General features: G+C 32.4%; 1 protein-coding gene across 1 annotated transcript in view; it reads right to left on the bottom strand.

Moving 5' to 3' along the window:
* LOC120412668 (ABC transporter G family member 5-like) overlaps positions 1-18,121 on the bottom strand; it is a 110,400-nt gene that overhangs the window by 58,074 nt on the left and 34,205 nt on the right. The window contains exons 6-10 of the mRNA XM_052708644.1: positions 17,449-17,675; positions 7,435-7,603; positions 7,274-7,374; positions 6,974-7,129; positions 3,583-3,923 (exon numbers count right to left, since the gene is read on the bottom strand). Coding sequence (XP_052564604.1) covers positions 3,583-3,923; positions 6,974-7,129; positions 7,274-7,374; positions 7,435-7,603; positions 17,449-17,675 — 994 coding nt within the window. The remainder of the gene's footprint in view (positions 1-3,582; positions 3,924-6,973; positions 7,130-7,273; positions 7,375-7,434; positions 7,604-17,448; positions 17,676-18,121) is intronic.

Raw genomic sequence — 18,121 nt, 5'->3', positions numbered from 1 at the left:
TTATTGGTTTTGGATACAACGGACACAGACAAACAAAAATAGTGCATCGTTTTCCGAATTACAATCTTTAAGTGCTCTAAAACTGATGTCCCTGTTCAGACTGTAGTCCCGATTCACTCTAGATTACGATATAAGTTTTTAAGATGAAAAGAAATAAGTTTTAACAATAATTTATTTTTAGCCTACTGAATTTTGGGGTTTAATTAGTGATTTAAACTAAAAATCGAAAAAAAATGATTTGGCTGAAAATTTTGCAATAATTTGTTTGATAACTAAAAACTCTAAACACAATTATTTATCGAAAATTTATCTTTTTGCAAAACGGATCACGCTTATGAGCCGTTCATGCGAAAAAGAAATATAAAAAACCATTGAAAAAATCAAGTTTTGACATTCATTTGAACATAAGTTCTGTAAATTTCATCATTCTTTCAAACATTCTTTGTTTAAAAAACATGTGTAGCTTTGATTTTTTTTTTCAGGGCAAATTTTAATGTTATTAAGAATTTTCGCATTCTATTAATCATGCCATATTTTTTTGGTTTTGCAATTGTTCAATCATGATCTGTTTTATTTTTATTTTTTTTAAATGCATAAAAAATGTTCTTGAATTGTTTTAAACTCATTTCAACATCAGCAGTTCTTAAAAGAAAAGTTTCGAAAAGATAACTTCTGAGAGATATTGCACAAAACAAACAGTCAAGCATTAGTCTTTTCAATCAAAAAAATAAATAGCAAAAAGGTTATCTAATACCTTGTTTGATTTTCGCTTTCATTTCAACATTTACAGATCAACATCTCCTTTATTATTTTTGTAAACCCTTGCATTATTTTAATCATTGGTCGTTCTTTGAAATAAGAAGTGGGCTTTCATAAACATAATACAGTCTAGACTCGATTATTCAAAGCCTAGATTATCCTAAATTTCGATTATCCGAAGGTTTGTCCCGTACGGAATATCGAAATACGGATAATCGAATCACGAAAAAAAAATCTTCTTTTTATTTCCTACTTTTAACATCAAATTCAAGTTCTGCGAACCCATTTTAATCAAATTTGAATAGTTGATCGCCTAATAAATTACAAAATGCATTTTTCAATATTTATACACCGCCATTTTGGTTGCCATCTTGGATTAAAAATGCCAATGCACTTAGCGTAGTTTAGGGATCATATTGATACTTGTCAATAAAAAATAAGACAACAAAAAAAAAATTGTGATTCGTTTATTCGAAGTGAAATTTTGCCAAGGCCTTCAGATAATCGAGTCTGGACTGTATGGGCCAAAATTTGAATCAACATTTTCTGATCAATTTCAAATTTGTTGGAGCTGTTATTCCATCAAAACAATGAGTTTTTGAGGTTATTTGAGGTATGTTTTAAAATTTTTGTATTGATCCTTTCACTGTAACTTGGATTTTGCCCGCACTTATTTTTCGCACTTTTGACAACAACATTTAAAAAAAACTAGGCAACCAGCTTTTGTTTATTTACATTTCCAGTCGCAGTTTCCACCAAACTGGACGTTTCGCACTTTTAAATTGCGATTGACAGCTGAAAAACGATCGGCAACCGCGGCTCGCTTTGACCTTTTTTGCGAAAATATTATTTTTTCCAAGCCAGTTTGACAAGTCGCAATAGTGCGATCGATAGCAATAATTTAGTGCGAAGTCCAAGTTAGTGAGAATTGCGCAATAAGGCTAATGTGAATTTTATTTCATGTTACACGTGGCAAAATAGATTTTTGTGTTTTCAAGGATGATGCAAACATTTTTTTTTTTTTGAAAAATTACGTTAATGTTGAAAAATATTTTTAAAAACCTTATAGAGAATTTGCAGCAAAGCTAAAAGACACATGTCGCCACCTATGAACAAATTGCGTAAACCTATTATTTTTGGAAAATATGTGTTTTGCCTTCATAATCAACATTTTTATAAAACTTTTTTAGATTTTTCTATGAGAAAAATGTAAATTTAGAAAAAGATAGTTATTTGGACTCTTTGGCAAGAAAGTCCGTCAAAAATCAATAAAAATTGTTGAATATACGTTAACACATCTGTTATCAACTATATAACTGTTGATTTCATTGATATTTACCGGGGAACTAATTTTTTCGTGTTCCAAAACATGTTTTTTAAAAAAAAAGTTCACAAATGTTTGCGCGCCCAAAAAATGATGTTCATAATTTTAAAGCAGACATTTTTTCTCGTCTTTTGCAACCAGTTTCATTAAGATTGATACAAGGAATCATGAGAAATAAGCGATTTTGTTCTTCAATCCAGCAGAAAGGAATACGATTTTAGGCAAGTAACCTCATTTGGCGCCAAAATGGCGGTTAGTATAACCCACTTTTTGATCACTTAGCAACATTCTGAAAATAATGTAGGACCTCAATTCAATACTTTTTTTTTTCATGAATCGAAAATCCGAATAAAATTGATGGAAAATAAAAAAAATCACTAAACTTTGATTTATTTAAAATCAAACAGCATTATTGAGCAGTTACAATTTATTCTTTTTGTCGCAAGGCCAAATCTTATCACAAAATTTGATGCCCATCCCACAAAAAAAATACATTTCAAACAGCTGGCACCGAACTTTGCTCCCACATTCTTTCGTCAACAATCGCGAAATCACCAGTTCTTCCACACATTGTCACAATCCTTACCCTCGTGCTTCGGTTATTGTACTCAAAAGTGTCTCATTATTAAGCCTCATCGACTTAGCACCAGCAGCAGATAATCATAATCGCTTTTGGCCGCGCGCACTCAATCACCCATTTTGATAGCCTCCGGACTCAACACTCTCAACCCGACCCGACTTAGTTGTTCAGGCTGCTGCCAATCCAGGTGCAATCGGCCATAAAGCATGTTTCTTCTTGATGATTGCGGACACACACGCACACGCGCGCTAAAAGTGATAACGCAGGGTCAAATTAAAGGACTTTTCTTTCGTGGAATTGAAAGTGATGATTAGAGGGGGGTTTGGTTACGGAAAAACGTGATTTATGTATATTTGGAAGGCTTGGCGCCTTCGTTTTGGTCTTGAACTACTATTGCTAGAAATATATTTTATAAAATATAAAAGTAGGGGTAAGAATCCTCCTCACACAGCTTGGTTGGTTGATTGGTAACTATTAATACGATTTCCTTTCTCTCATTCTTTTGATGAGAAGGACCACAGTTAAGAGCTATTTTAACTTCCTTAATCACAGACATTGTACATGCGTTTTGTTGTCACTGATATGATATTTACTTTTTATTTGTTCGATTAAGATTCCGAAAGAGATTTCCGTTGTGCAGTTTTGCGTTTCCCACGTGAATTGATAATGAGAAAAATAAGTAGTAGGATTATTCCTCTTCTGGGTTCATTGCACTTCAAACTCCTTCATCCTCTCTAATATCATGGCAAGATGAACGACCAACTAAGTTAGTGGCTTAGCCTTAAGTCGATTCGCCAACCTTCAGCTGATTAGATTAGCCAACTTGCCAACTTTGTCGTTCCAGACGACACCAAAAAAAAACTAACTTAGTTTGAGCAAAAGCCTAACCTTAACCTCCTAGCCACAAACCCATCCTTACCGCTTATTCAGCTTGTACCACAGCACAAACACCGTCCCAATGTACATCGTAATGATAATCGACCCGATCAGCACCAGGTTCTGCTCCATGTCCACGTGCTCGATGTCCATGTCCTTCTGGAACAGCACCGGGTTCTTAAAGTGACAGTAAATCGTAGTCTCCGGGCAGTGCAGATCCTCGCGGTGCATTCCGTAGGCGGAGTTCAGGATGCCGTGGAAAGCCGCCCGGAAGTAGCTAATGTGCCACATCCACTTGAAGATGGGCGTAATGTCCGAGTAGCGGGTGCAGAAGCCAAACACCGAGAACAGGACCGCCAGGATGGGACCGACGAAGACGGCGAGCTGAAATAGGGAAAAAACCATTCGTTTAACAAATTTAAGTTACCAACAATTGACGCTCTACCCTTAAAAACTTGAACCTAATCATGCAAACTTGCATGCAACAAATACATGTTGACAACTCAATACAAATTTTAATCCTTGATTAAACCTTTTAAATTTAAGCACAAATTGGTTTTTGGTCTTTGTCAATATTGAATATATAAAATTTGCCATCTCTTAAGAAAATTCCAGATAGGGCACAAAATCTTTTACTTATTCATAATTTAAAAAATCGATTCTTAAAGGAATCTAGAAAGAGCCTTGAACATTTTTTGATTAAATTTTTATGTAAAATTTTATTTGCATTCAACATTACTTCAGTGAAATTTTGATAATGTGCCCCGTTTTCAAGTTATAGCTCACATTTTTGAAAAAAATACGAAGTTTTTCCAATTTTTTAAAATTGAATCCATGTTTTCCCATTTGGGTCCTAAAATTAAGCCTAAATTTGTGATATTATTGTTCACAACGATAAAACTTATTTGTCTGAGTACAATGACCCTTTGTACGACCGCAAAGAATTTAAAATTGATTTTTAAATCAATTTAAAAAATATCCTCGTTCCAAGTGGGCCATAGTTGATATATCAAAAAAAAAATATGTCTTCTAAATTTATTTTTTGCATTAAAATGAAAAAAAAATTAATTTAAAAATTGGAAATTGTAAAATGAAATAAAAAAAATAATTAAAAAAATTGTACATTAAAATTTACAAAGGGCCCAATTAAAAAAATAATAATTTCAAGAAAGTGAGAAAATTTCTTCTTGCTATCTTAAACATTATTAAAAAGACCTTTGCTTCCTGAGATATGGACAAGCAAAGATTAAAAAAAATAGGAAATATTAGATTTTCAAAGTGTTGTTCAACTAGTCCTCATTTTTTGCTAATCGATATCATGGTCTGATTATCAATACTAAAAAGGAATTTTTTCGCAAAAAAGCCTTTTCAATAATTTTTTTTCCAAATTTTAAAACAAAGTATCAATTTTTGGTAAGCTGAAAATACTTCTTTTTGACATTTTGAAATGTTGGGCTAAATATAAAAATTTCGAAATATTTTTTTTTTAAGAGAAGAAAATTTCACAAAATATTATAAAAAATGAATTAGAAAAAAATACGTAAAATGGTTTAAAAAAAGATGTGCTACTTAAAATAGAAAATATTTCAGTTGATTTCTAATCTGCTGTTTTAATCAACTTTTGTAAAATGATGCTCACTTTCTTCAGAATCAAAGGACAAAGTTTTTAATATTTTTATTAAATATCAGATAATAATCTGTAAAAACATTTAAAACTCTTAACAATAAATGTCGAACCAACACTCATAGAATCAGTTAAAAAAAAAAAAAATGAATCTTTTCGAAGTTGGAAGAAAATCGTAATCTTCAAAAATAATTAACAGCAGTGCAATTTCAAGTTTTATGCAAAAATTATCACAAAATGCTTCAAATATAGCCGTTGAAGTTTCCCATTTATGAATTTCAAAAAATAATAAAAAAAAATTCTAACTATTCATTGATGGTAAAATTGTTTGTTCACTTTTAAGAAATCATGTGTAACTTTTTTTCATTTATGAGAAAAAAGGCTTTTTAAGATAATAAAAACAAGATTTATTATATTATTTTTAACATTAAGCTAAGAAAAATAAATAAATGAATAAAGTAATCCATGCTGTATTAAGGTCTGTCGGCCTTAAAAGGTTATTGGGAGTCAGTGAAACAACTTTAAGCTCTTCCATAGATAAAATCTGATTTACTTTGCTTTTTTTTTATCAATTTTGAATTCCTCAACATTTTTTCCCAACCATCTATCATGGAAAAACAAACACTTAGTTAACAGGTTCGTTAGTAGGACTGAAATTTAATTTCTTCCTAGTTTGTTTTTTCAAATTTACATAAATATCATTTCTGTTCATCAAAAGAGAATCCAAAAAATGTTCGGGTGGATTTTACTTTATGTTTAATGTTCTGGAAAAACTTTGCAATGTTAGTGTACGAAAAGTTATCAATTTCAAAAGGTTGTAATCCTCATCTTGAAAGCTTGTTTGATTATTTCAGGTATTTTTTTAATTAAAGACAAAGTCTCGTATTTCTAACATATCTGGAGATTTTTTTAAGGTCCAATAAACAAAATTTTATGTTTTTTACTAGTTGGGTGTTCTTGAAACCGCCTTGTGTCAGGCATATTCAAAAACACCAAAAGCATGTAGAGCGAAGTGTCGGTACATATCTCTTGATTTTAATTTTAGAGAATTGAAAGTGAAAATTAGACCTGGATGATTTACAGATTTCTTGTTCAGTGCATGTAACAAAATAGTACAAAAACCAACTCAATTTTCAAAATGTGACGTTGCGTTTGCTTACATAGTTTTAATTCGAAAGGTTTTAAAGTATAACCTCATTTGAGATGTAATTTTACCTCAATTTCTGTTGAATAAGCTTAATCACACATGAACAGGTAATAATTTACTAATTTTCAGAGGTACACATTTTTTCTCTTGCAAAACCTGTCAACATTTCTACAAGAAATATTACCATGACTTTTCAACCGCAACTGTTTTTTTGCTCAACATTGACCAAATTTCTCATTAAGCTGATTAATTGTACGGGTGAAAATGGCATTTACCAAAAAAAAAAAATATTGCTCTACTACTAAATGTAATTTTAACGATTTAATTTTGTCTGCTCTTGTAATGAAACATTTGGAATTTATTTCAATTTATTAACTAAAAATTTATAAATTATTCCGAAATAGAAAAAATGAATGATTTTCAGGTTTGCTGTAAATGATTCAAAGCAAATAAAATTGTTTGATAAATCAGCCACCCTTTCCAATCGAAATGATTTCCATCCAACGCCTACTAAACAAGTCCATGCTCGCACGCAACGCTTTCGCGTCTTGCACACAAGTTCAAAGCTTTCGTTCGCCTCCAAACGAAGGAGACGCATGGCACTTTTCCAATCGCAAACAGTACAACTCCTCTATTCCGTTCCGAGCTTTGCCTCTCACTCACCTTAACGGACAGCGTTGCCCCCACGAAGAAGCCCCACGCTTGGGCCGAAATCGAACCCGCAAGGCAGAACAGGGCAAACAGCAGGAACCGCTCCATCGTGTGGTAGTTCCCGGTCAGGTGGTAACTGATCACGACGTAGATCAGCGAGCAGGCAATCTGTGGACAAACAAGTTAATTATGCCGGGCTTTTGGGGAATAATTTTCTCTTTTTTGAATGTTTGTTTTGTTGTTGTTGACACATCAGACAGATTTTATGCAAATTTAACGGGCTCGTTGATGCGCGTTGCCATGGTAACTGACCTGGACGGGGATTTCGATGACCAGCACGGATAGAAAGTAGGGACCCAGCTTGTACCACCGGTTGAAGTGCTCTCGAGTTAGCGATTCCATTTCGAGTTGGACTAAAAAAAGGAAATTGTTTAATAAAAATCAATCGATTTAAAAATTTTAGATCTTCTCACATGACAGCACGACGGCCATTTTCCCGGTGTAGACCATCATCAGCATTGAACCGTACAGGTAGACATAGTTGGCCAGGACCTGGTTTGCGTTGGGGCCAACCCCCTGGTAGATGTAGCCGAACAGGGTTGCCACCGAAGCGTGAGCAAATAGGCGAACAAACAGTAGGAACTTGAGGGAAAAGAGAGAGAGAAAAAAAAAAATTGGTTAAATTATTAGGTTAAGTTGCCAATTTGTGACGGTTGGTTGGTTAGGTGGGTGCGTTGCGAAAAGTACCTTAATTACGCTAATTTGAAACGATTTGACAGAAATTGCACCTTTTTCTTTGGCGAAAATTTAAACTGGTAACAAAATAAGATTGCATAATATATTTTTTGGTTTCAAACCTGAATTGCAAACTTGGAAGTCAAACTTAGAAATCCTAAATTGTTCACGTTTCACTCTTTAAAATCCATCAAACTACATCGTAAATTCATCCAAAGATGTAGCAAAAAAAAAACAAGTTTGAACAATCGCGCTCATTGCATCATGACCATTAATTTTCATGACGATGTCATTAACACCTGATATCAAATCAGTGCTGGTTTTTTTTTATCGTAAACAGAACTCAAATAAGCAAAACAAAATTAAAGCTTGAGATCACTGCCTTTTTTCAAAGAATTGTAATTGTTATTATCTATTGGATGCAAGGTAATTCATACCGTGAGTCTGGGGGGTGAGATTGGGTCATACAAATTTGAGCATTTTTGTATGACTCAATCTCACCCCCTAGACCCAATGATATAAGAATATTCAAAAATATGTATAAACTATCTGTACAAAGTTGTAGGTATGGATAAGGACTATACTGAAAAAATTATACGCGGTAAAAAAAAATGGGTGATTTTTAATTTCACTTTTTGTCACTAAATCTTGATTTGCAAAAAAAACCACAATTTCTTTTTTTTATAAATATGTTTTTGGGGGACATCAAATGCCAACTTTTCAGAAATTTCGAGGTTGTACAAAAAAAATTGACCGAGTTATGAATCTATATTGGTTGCAAAAATTTGTCAACTTCAGTTTTCGATGTAAAATCAAATTTGCAATCAAAAAGTACTCTAGTGAAATTTTGATAAAGTGCACCGTTTTCAAGTTAAAGCCATTTTAGGTAACTTTTTTGAAAATAGTCACATTTATTACTTTTTTAAAATAAGTGCCCATGTTTGCACACTCAAATTTTAAATCAAGACTAACATTTCAAAAGGGCGCAATATTGAATGCTTGGCCCTTTTGAAATGTTAGTCTAGATTTAAAAAATTTAAAAATATTGTTTCGAAAAGATCGGATATTATCATTAGAAAATGAGATATTGACATTAGAAAATGGTAGGCTGTTTGGGTTAGACTGAGAAAACATCAATTTTCCTATTTTTAAACCTTTGCATGGCGATATCTCAGCAACTTAGGGTCGTATCAACAATGTTTAAAAAAGCAAAATATGGTGAATTTTCTCAGCCTTTCAAAAATATTTTTTTCAAAAGTGAGCAAACATGTGCACTAATTTAAAAAAAAACTGCGATTATTTTCAAAAAAGTTACCAAAAAATGGCACTTTGTCAAAATTTCACTTCAGTACTTTTTGATTGCAAATTTGATTTCACATCAAAAAATGAAGTTGAAAAATTTTTGCGACCAATATTTCGATTTTTTTTAAATCAGTTTTGATTCAAAAAATTATAACTCGGTCAAAGATTTTTTGCCCGTTCTGGAAATTTCTGAAAAGTTGGCCTTTGATGGCCCCTAAAACATATCAGAAAATTAAAAAAAAATAAAATAGCGTTATTTTTTGCAAATCAATTTTAGTGACAAACGGTTAAATTAAAAATCACCAATTTTTTTACCGTGTATCATTTTTGTTCAGTGTAGTCCTTATCCATACCTACAACTTTGTCGAAGACACCAAATCGATCAAAAAATTCCTTCAAAAGATACAGAATTTTGAATTTTCATTTAACTTTTTGTATGGACTGCTGTCAAATTTGTATGGAAAATTATATGGACAAACTCAAGATGCAAAATGGCTTCTTTGGGCATACCGAAAGCACCATAAAAGTTTCAAATACAAAAATAAAAATTCAAAAAAAAAGACCGATTTCGTAGAGAATTGCTCCAATGTAAACCAGAGTGACATTGATAGGTTGAAGATTTTTTTTGCGCAGAATGAAAATACGAATTAAATACAAACAGAAAGGTATGAAATTCAACTGAGGTTGATAGAGAAATATTCAAAACACCTTAAGAAGTAGCCTTGAAATTTTGAAAATGTTCAATGGTTAGTTAATTTTATCATGAAAACATTGATAAAATGGATTATTAAAATACTCTCAAAGTGTCATGTTTTGCTTATTTAAAATGAATTCAAATCGGAAAATGCACTAAACATTCAGACAAAATAGCAAAAATTAGGTTGCAATTTTTAGTGCTATTGAAACAGAAATCGAACATATTTTCAGATTCAGTAGAACCATTTTCTAGGTGAATTTGGAAAAATTGTGAATCGTACTAAAAAATTATTTGGTGGCAACAAAGGTTATACTTTCATGAAAAAAAAAAACAATTTCTGATGAATTTTGATCAATCTTGAATCTTTTTATCTACTTAAGCTCAAGTTTATGGGTTATTCTCCGCCAACTCACACAGCAGTTGCCCCGACCCCTCTTCGATTTGCGTGAAACTTTGTCCTAAGGGGTAACTTTTGTCCCTGATCACGAATCCGAGGTCCGTTTTTTTGATATCTCGTGACGGAGGGGCGGTACGACCCCTTTCATTTTTGAGCATGCAAAAAAAGAGGTGTTTTTCAATAATTTGCAGCCTGAAACGGTGATGAGATTGAAATTTGGTGTCAAAGGGACTTTTATGTAAAATTAGACGCCCGATTTGATGGCGTACTCAGAATTCCGAAAAAACGTATTTTTCATCGAAAAAAAAACTAAAAAAGCTTTGAAAACTCTGAAATTTTCCGTTACTCAACTATAAAAAAAATTGGAACTTTTTGGAACATGTCATTTTATGGGAAATTTAATGTACTTTTCGACTTTTTTACTACTTTTTTTGACCCAGAAGGGTCATTTTTTCATTCAGAACAAAATTTTTCATTTTAAAATTTCGTGTTTTTTCTAACTTTGCAGGGTTATTTTTTAGAGTGTAACAATGTTTTACAAAGTTGTAGAGCAGACAATTACAAAAATTTTGATATAAAGACATAAGGGGTTTGCTTATAAAAATCACGAGTTATTGCGATTTTACGAAAAAAAGTTTTGAAAAAGTTAATTTTTGCGTTTCTCTCTGTTTCGTCGTCCGTGTCTGTCGCGGGTGACGATGAACGGCCATGATCAACGACGACAAACATTTTCAAAACTTTTTTTCGTAAAATCGCGATAACTCGTGATGTTTATAAGCAAACCCCTTATGTCTATATATCAATTTTTTTGTAATTGTCTGCTCTACAACTTTGTAGAACATTGTTACACTCTAAAAAATAACCCTGCAAAGTTAGAAAAAACACGAAATTTTAAAATGAAAAAATTTGTTCTGAATGAAAAAATGACCCTTCTGGGTCAAAAAAAGTAGTAAAAAAGTCGAAAAGTACATTAAATTTTCCATAAAATGACATGTTCCAAAAAGTTCCAATTTTTTTTTCAGTTGAGTAACGGAAAATTTCAGAGTTTTCAAAGCTTTTTTAGTGTTTTTTTCGATGAAAAATACGTTTTTTCGGAATTTTGAGTACGCCATTAAATCGGGCGTCTAATTTTACATAAAAGTCCCTTTGACACCAAATTTCTATCTCATCACCTTTTCAGGCTGCAAATTATTGAAAAACACCTCTTTTTTCGCATGTTCAAAAATGAAAGTTGTCGTACCGCCCCTCCGTCACGAGAAATCAAAAAACGGACCTCGGATTCGTGATCAGGGACAAAAGTTACCCCTTAGGACAAAGTTTCACGCAAATCGAAGAGGGGTCGGGGCAACTTTTCCCGATTTCGTGTGAGTTGGTAGAGAATTACACATATATAAATTTTAATAAAACAATACAATACAATACAATACAATACAATACAAAAAAACTGTTTTTTTTTCAAATAAAACAATAAAAGAAACCTTACAAGTAACTATCAAAATATCCCATATTTTCACTCCGGTTTAACAAATATAATTTTTCAATAAAACTATATTTTGAAGCAAAGCTAAAAAAAAACTTTGTTTGAAAAAGCGTTCATGAGCATTATGTGACCCAGCACAATACATGTTTTAAAATATAAATCATGAGTCTTACTTGTTAAACGATATTTGAAAAATAAATTTAAATCCATTCAATGGCATCCTGTTTCAGTAAAAATGTTCACATTTTAAACTTTGGCTACAACCTCAAAATTAATTTGAAATGAAAGTTAGTGCAAAAAATCATCAAAATAACACAGTTTAGACCATTGTTATGCGAAATGACGTCAAATAATTGATAGAAGAAGATCATCCAGATTTCGAAACGTCCGGGGATTCGAAATGTGACGTTATGTTTTGCAGTTTCATTTAGATAACATGAAATATAGTTTGGAAAATATTTTGTTGACTAACTTTTTGAGTAAGGAATTAAATTATTATTTATTCATCTTGACTTGAACATTTTGTCATTTTGACTTTTTTTTTTGATGAAGATGATGACCACAACAACAGTCATTCTTAATTTGTGGATAGCTTTGGCAGAGTTGAGAAGCAAAAACTTTCTAAGCTGTTTGTATGCAATCATATAAAAAAATATATCATTTTTTACTAACAAAAATGAACATTGTTTCATAAATTACACTGTTTCAATCTGTCAAGAAATCTTAGCAAATAAAAAGATTGTTCCGCAACCGCACACCCCTCAATTACCGCATCTAATTACTACGCTGTTGACACCGGATAATCTTTCGTTAAACAACAAGTTGACACTTCATCATCATCATCGCGCTTCGACGACGTTCCCACGATCGCGGGATTGTGATCTCAATTACGCGCGTCCCTTTTCTGTCCCTTGACCACTAATTTTCGCTAATCCCTATCATTTGATTATCATCATTGTCATACTTTGCGACAACAATGCGGCAAGAAATTCGAAGACAATTTAATTTCTTAAACACCTCCACTAATTCGCTTAATTAAAACCGCAAAAGGGTAGTGATTAAGTTAGTTCAGATTCCACCACGTGAAAGAAAAAAACACACAATTGGAATGTCTTGAGTTATTAGTTAGTCACTTGCAAAGGGGTTATCTCTCCTGCTGCCGGTAGCTGGGGCACGTGCACCCCACCACGACACGTTATGTAAACAATCGGAACTGACCAACCGGTGCCACTCGACTCGAAATAAGTTTGTTCCATTTATTTGCAATTTATACAACTAATTAGAATTGGCTTCCCAACAGTCGTGCTTCGGTCGGGATTGTTCTGATTTTTTTTTATTATTGTTAACAAAGTCTCAGCTAAACAATTCTAGCTTTGTTGAGGAAAAAAATGTTTTTATTGGGTCTGAAACGGGTTTAAATCTTATTGCCCAAGTTGTTCTAATGAATTATTGCAACAATCAATAGTATTCACAGTACTGACGCAGTGACCAGTAACAAATAAGGAGGGCATTACAGTGTGACTTTTAGATCTGTACCCGAGGAATCATTAATCTTTTTCTCTGCCAGTTGAGTGAGTGAATGCAGCAGCGATTATCTGTCTGCTTTGAAGATTAATTTATTGTGCTAATGATCTCTCGCGGACCAGTCCAGTCCGGTTTGGAATATATTTTGCAGCTCAATTGAAGAGGAGGAAATGAATTATTCAAACCGAAATTGGAGGGGATTCCTAGGCGGTTATTATGGAATCTCCAATCACGTGTGTTTTATTTGTTTAAGGGGGAAATGTTATTCATATTAATGTTTTATTAAACTATCTATTAAAATTAACAAAATGTAAAAAAATGGATAGCTTCACTTCAATAGCAACATCAACGTGATTATCTGATTCACGTTTGCCAAATTGTGATTAGAATATTTCAAGTGTTCGAAAAAAAAAAGTTTGAAACCACTAATTTGGGACCACTGGAATGGAAGAGTTGGTTTTGAGCAAGTTTTGAGTTGAATTTTAAATCATAAGCCGTGTTTCTCAAACAAATTCCGCAAATAATGTGAAAAATTACATTTGGTTCAGATGTGGCATCCAATTATATCCTGAATTTTTATGTTATATTTGTAAACCAAAGTACCATGATCCAATTCACTAAACATTCAATAGGTCGAGGGCCAAAATTTGAGCTAAAATTTGAACCAACTCATGGGTTGTATCTTTTTGATCTTGTTTGATATTTAATCAATAATATTTTTTCTGGCTTTCAGTTTTCAATCAAAGAAGGCGTATTTTCAAAGCCCTAAATTTCAGTGTAATTAGAGGAGAATTGACGATAACGTAGAACAAAATTACCTTTTTCAAATAAAATTAACCAAATATTTTCTAGGATTATTTTCTAAATTTGGCATTTTTGTCTAATTTTTTTCAGAAATGGTTTTTTTTCACAGTATTTTAAGGAAAGTGAAATAAAAATGAATACTTTTTGTTGTAAATTTTTCCTCCATTATCCAAAACGGTTTTTTTTTATCATAGTTAAGACCAAAAAACATATTAATTTTTTTTTTCAATATGATTAAAAAAAACATATTTAAAAAAAATCAATCATATTTTGTTCAAATGTGCAACTAAGGGAGCTGGGGGTAAGACGGCCAGGCGGGGTAAGACGGCCACCCCACTGTTATACTAAGTATACTAATGAATATTACTAAAATGTTTAGCAATACTGTTCCTCATGCTAAATAATGCATATGGAGTCACCTTTGCCAAACCTTTTGTTTGAAATAGTATAAAGATAGATCAACATATTTTTTTTTCAGCTTGAAACTGGATGTAATTTTTATTTTTTTATTTTAAATAGATTAACCCTCAATGTCTCCGAAAAAAATTTTTTTTTCAGCTTGAAACTGGATGTAATTTTTATAATTTATAACTTAAGCATTTTTGTTAGGTAACAATATGTCATCCTTTCTTTAAATATTTTTTTCATTTCAAATTGAAGTTTTCCCAAGATTACGCCCCTCGAAAAAGTTTAAAAAATGCGAAGAGCTATTTGCAAAAAATGTTTTATAAAATAAGTAATTTGGGGGCAAGACGGCCACCTCCCCGGGGGGTAAGACGGCCACCCGTAATTTGTAAATTTGATTTGATAAAGGTTATATTTTTGAAGGATTTTTGACTGTTAAGACATATTTGACATATTTTCGATTAAACTATCAATGTTTAATCAAAATGCTGTTAACTGCCGGTTCGTCAAAATTCCTTACTGTGATACTTAAAATTCTTTGAATAGTATGAAATCCTTTCAAACTTTTCATAAAAATCGCTAATTTAATATTGTTTACATAATTTTTGATTTACTAATTCTAATCGAAATACACAAACCAGTTAATTTGCATTAAGTTGGGTATATTTTCGTGTAAAAATTCATAGCTTTTCATTAAATGTGGTCGCAATAATATGAAATTCACATAGCCAAAATATAAAATTAGTTGAACAGCATTTTTCTTCACATTTGAAACTTGTTTTTTTTTTTCAACCAAAATAGTTATGATGTTCAGAGAAGTCTGTTCAACCAATCATGTAGATATTTGGGTGAATTTAGCAAAGTTATCAAGTTAATTTATAGCACTGACCGTCTTACATGGGTGGTCGTCTTACCCCCAAAAACTTTTTTTGCAACTTGTTGCCGAAACAAATATTACATTGCATTGCAAAGAATAAAAGTTGAGAAAATTATTTTTTTTGCAATTCCGTCGTGAAACTACTTACTTTTTCTGTCATTCTTAAACGACGAAATAGCCTACTTTTCTGTACCAAAAATAACAGAATCGAATAGCAACACTTTTCAAAATAAATGCTGAAAAGTTCTACTTTACAGCACTGAAATGGGTGCTGAAAAGTTGAACTTTTCAGCACTTGTTTCGAAAAGTAACACTTTTCAATATTTTTTTGATTTAAACGATTTATTGACGAAATTCATGAAAATTTGACTTAAAATTTCACTCAATGGGTGTTTTTTGAAATTGCAAAAAATGTTGTAGGGAACTCGTTGCAAAACTTGATTTTTTCAGCACTCGTCGTATTTATCCAACTCGGTGAACCTCGTTGGATAAATGTACGACTCGTGCTGAAAAAATCCTCTTTTTGCAACTTGTTGCATAAACTACTATTTTTGTAAATGTTTTCCAATCAGGTAGTCCTTTTTTTCCAACTGACGATAATTCGGCTACATTCGGTCCGATTTTCAATGTTAAGAAATAAACTTCTGTAAAATTATCCAACCTCAAAAAAAATTGTGATTTCAAAATCTAGCCTAACATTTTAAAAGATCAAACATTTATATTTTAGCTAATTAGAATGTCAAGCTTGACTTTGAAATTTTGAAAATATATTTTTCGAAAGCTTGAAAAATTTCATTGAACATCGGCCGTTAGTAAATTTCCACAATTTTGATTCTTTGCAATGCTCTATCTCTCCATTTTTTGCCGTTTTTCAAAATCAAATTGGTCTAATTGGTAAAAGTCTCAAGAAAAAATGTAGAGAATATTCTCAGCTTTCTGAAAAAATATTTAAAAAAATGAACACGCACACTAAGATTTATTTCACCGAATATGGAAGTTGCAAAAATTGGTTAAGTTTAGATCGGAAAAATATCTGTCAAAATGAACAACTTTTTACCGAATATCGGTTGTAAGATGAACAATAAAGAACTTTATTACCGCAATTCGGTAATATTTTACCAAATTCGATGGATTTCAGTTTACCGAACTTTTCAACAGTTGAAAATTCGGTAAAGTTTACCGGAATCGGTTAAAATCTAAGTGTGTACAAATTTAATAAATCAAAGAATATACTGTTTTATATCTAAAATTAAAAACATCATTAATCAGTTGAAAACGATACGATTTGTCAAATAAGTTAAAATATTTGATTTTGCTTTGAAACATATTTTTAGAAAATGTTTTAGAATGCATTTCATTATTTTTGAAAAATCATTAACTTTCATAAAAAATACATCTCAGTGAAAAAAAGTCCAAACATCTCTGTGGCTCAAAAAATGCCTTTTTTGGCAAGTAAACATAAATAAGAGTTGTTTTTTGAGTAATTTGTATTTCTAAATTGTCCTCATCTTAACTCAAAACGTTGCTAAAGACACAAATTGATCTGAAAATCCGCTTCCAAGTCAATGATTTTCGAATATTTACATACAATTTTTGTAGAGAAAGCTGTCAAAATTGTAAGGCGACGTGTAAAAACGAACCAATAATGCGAAATACATTCTTTGGTCAAAACAAAAACAGATAAAATTTCATTAAATCGGCCGGTTTTGTACATCATTGCTCAAAGCAAAACCAACTACGAATGAAACTCTCAACAAAATATGCCTGGAATCCGAAAAAAAAACATCAAGGTTATGACTTTCAAAATCAACAATTTAAACTAGTTTGTCTTTCTTCCTTGATTGAAATTCCATAGCCCCGTAACAGAGCAATGATACAGCATAAATAATATGATACAAGCTGTTCTTCGTTTTTTTTATTGATATCCGTTGATATCCGAATCATTAAAATAAATAGTTGATTAGTTAGTTTAGTTTTCAACCCTCTATCGAATTGCAAGAGATTTTAATGATAAATGCATAGAAAAATTATGATAAAAATATGAATCACAATCAAGATTGCAAAAAGCACCTGATGTATCAAAATTTCACTTGTTCTTTTTTCTCTAGAAAACTTCATTCAAACAAAAGAACTCACACAACTGCAAAATGTTAACAAATTCTAACTGTTATTCGCCCGCTTCCCGACAACTTTCGCACGCCGTCGATCTTAATCGCTCCAATTAGCCCCATTCCACCCAGAGCAGTTCAGTTGAGCGGAGACTTACATAATTCCTCCGCAACTGCAGCAAGCTCCGGTACAGCAGCAGCAGGAACTGCATCACGAGCGACGCCGGCCGCGTCGTGTCGTGGATCTCCGGACAGAGGGCATCGCCGACCTTGCCAACGCCGTCTAGGTTCAAGTTCAGCTTGTCTCCGCCGGGGGTGTCCTTGAGCTGGAGCAGTTCCAGCTCCTTGGCGGAGGCCTTTTCCGCGTTGTATTCCGTGATTTTCACTGAGGAGAGAAGAAAAACAGGTTTTGGAATTAGTTACTAGCTTAGAATTGGATTTTATTTGAAGCAACCTTGGTTCTAATTATGACCAATCTGCTAGAATGATTTGCGATTTCGAAGTTTCTAACGAGTTGAACACGATTTCTGCAATGGGAAACTTCTAGATGTCTTCACCTTGAGAACCATGACCAACTTCAACCTAATAAACCAATAACTTTCCTCGCAGACCAACCTTAAACATGCAAGGCAAAACGAAGCAGCAAAAAAAAAAACTGCATTAAAGATGCATGCAAAAGTGCAAAACCGAAACATGGCACGCGAACAAAAAAAGAAGTCTAGATTCACACTGAACTTGAACTTGAATCGAGCTTCGACGCAGACAGTCGTGAATGCACACGTGCCGGCATTTACCACGTTCATTCGAATAAAAAGCAAATAAAGCAACAAC

This window comes from Culex pipiens, chromosome 2 (genome assembly GCF_016801865.2).
Source record: "Culex pipiens pallens isolate TS chromosome 2, TS_CPP_V2, whole genome shotgun sequence".
In the NCBI taxonomy this organism is placed as follows: Eukaryota; Metazoa; Arthropoda; class Insecta; order Diptera; family Culicidae; genus Culex; species Culex pipiens.
The sequence above is the reverse complement of the archived record's forward strand: the minus strand, read 5'-3'. Positions and strand labels throughout refer to the sequence as shown.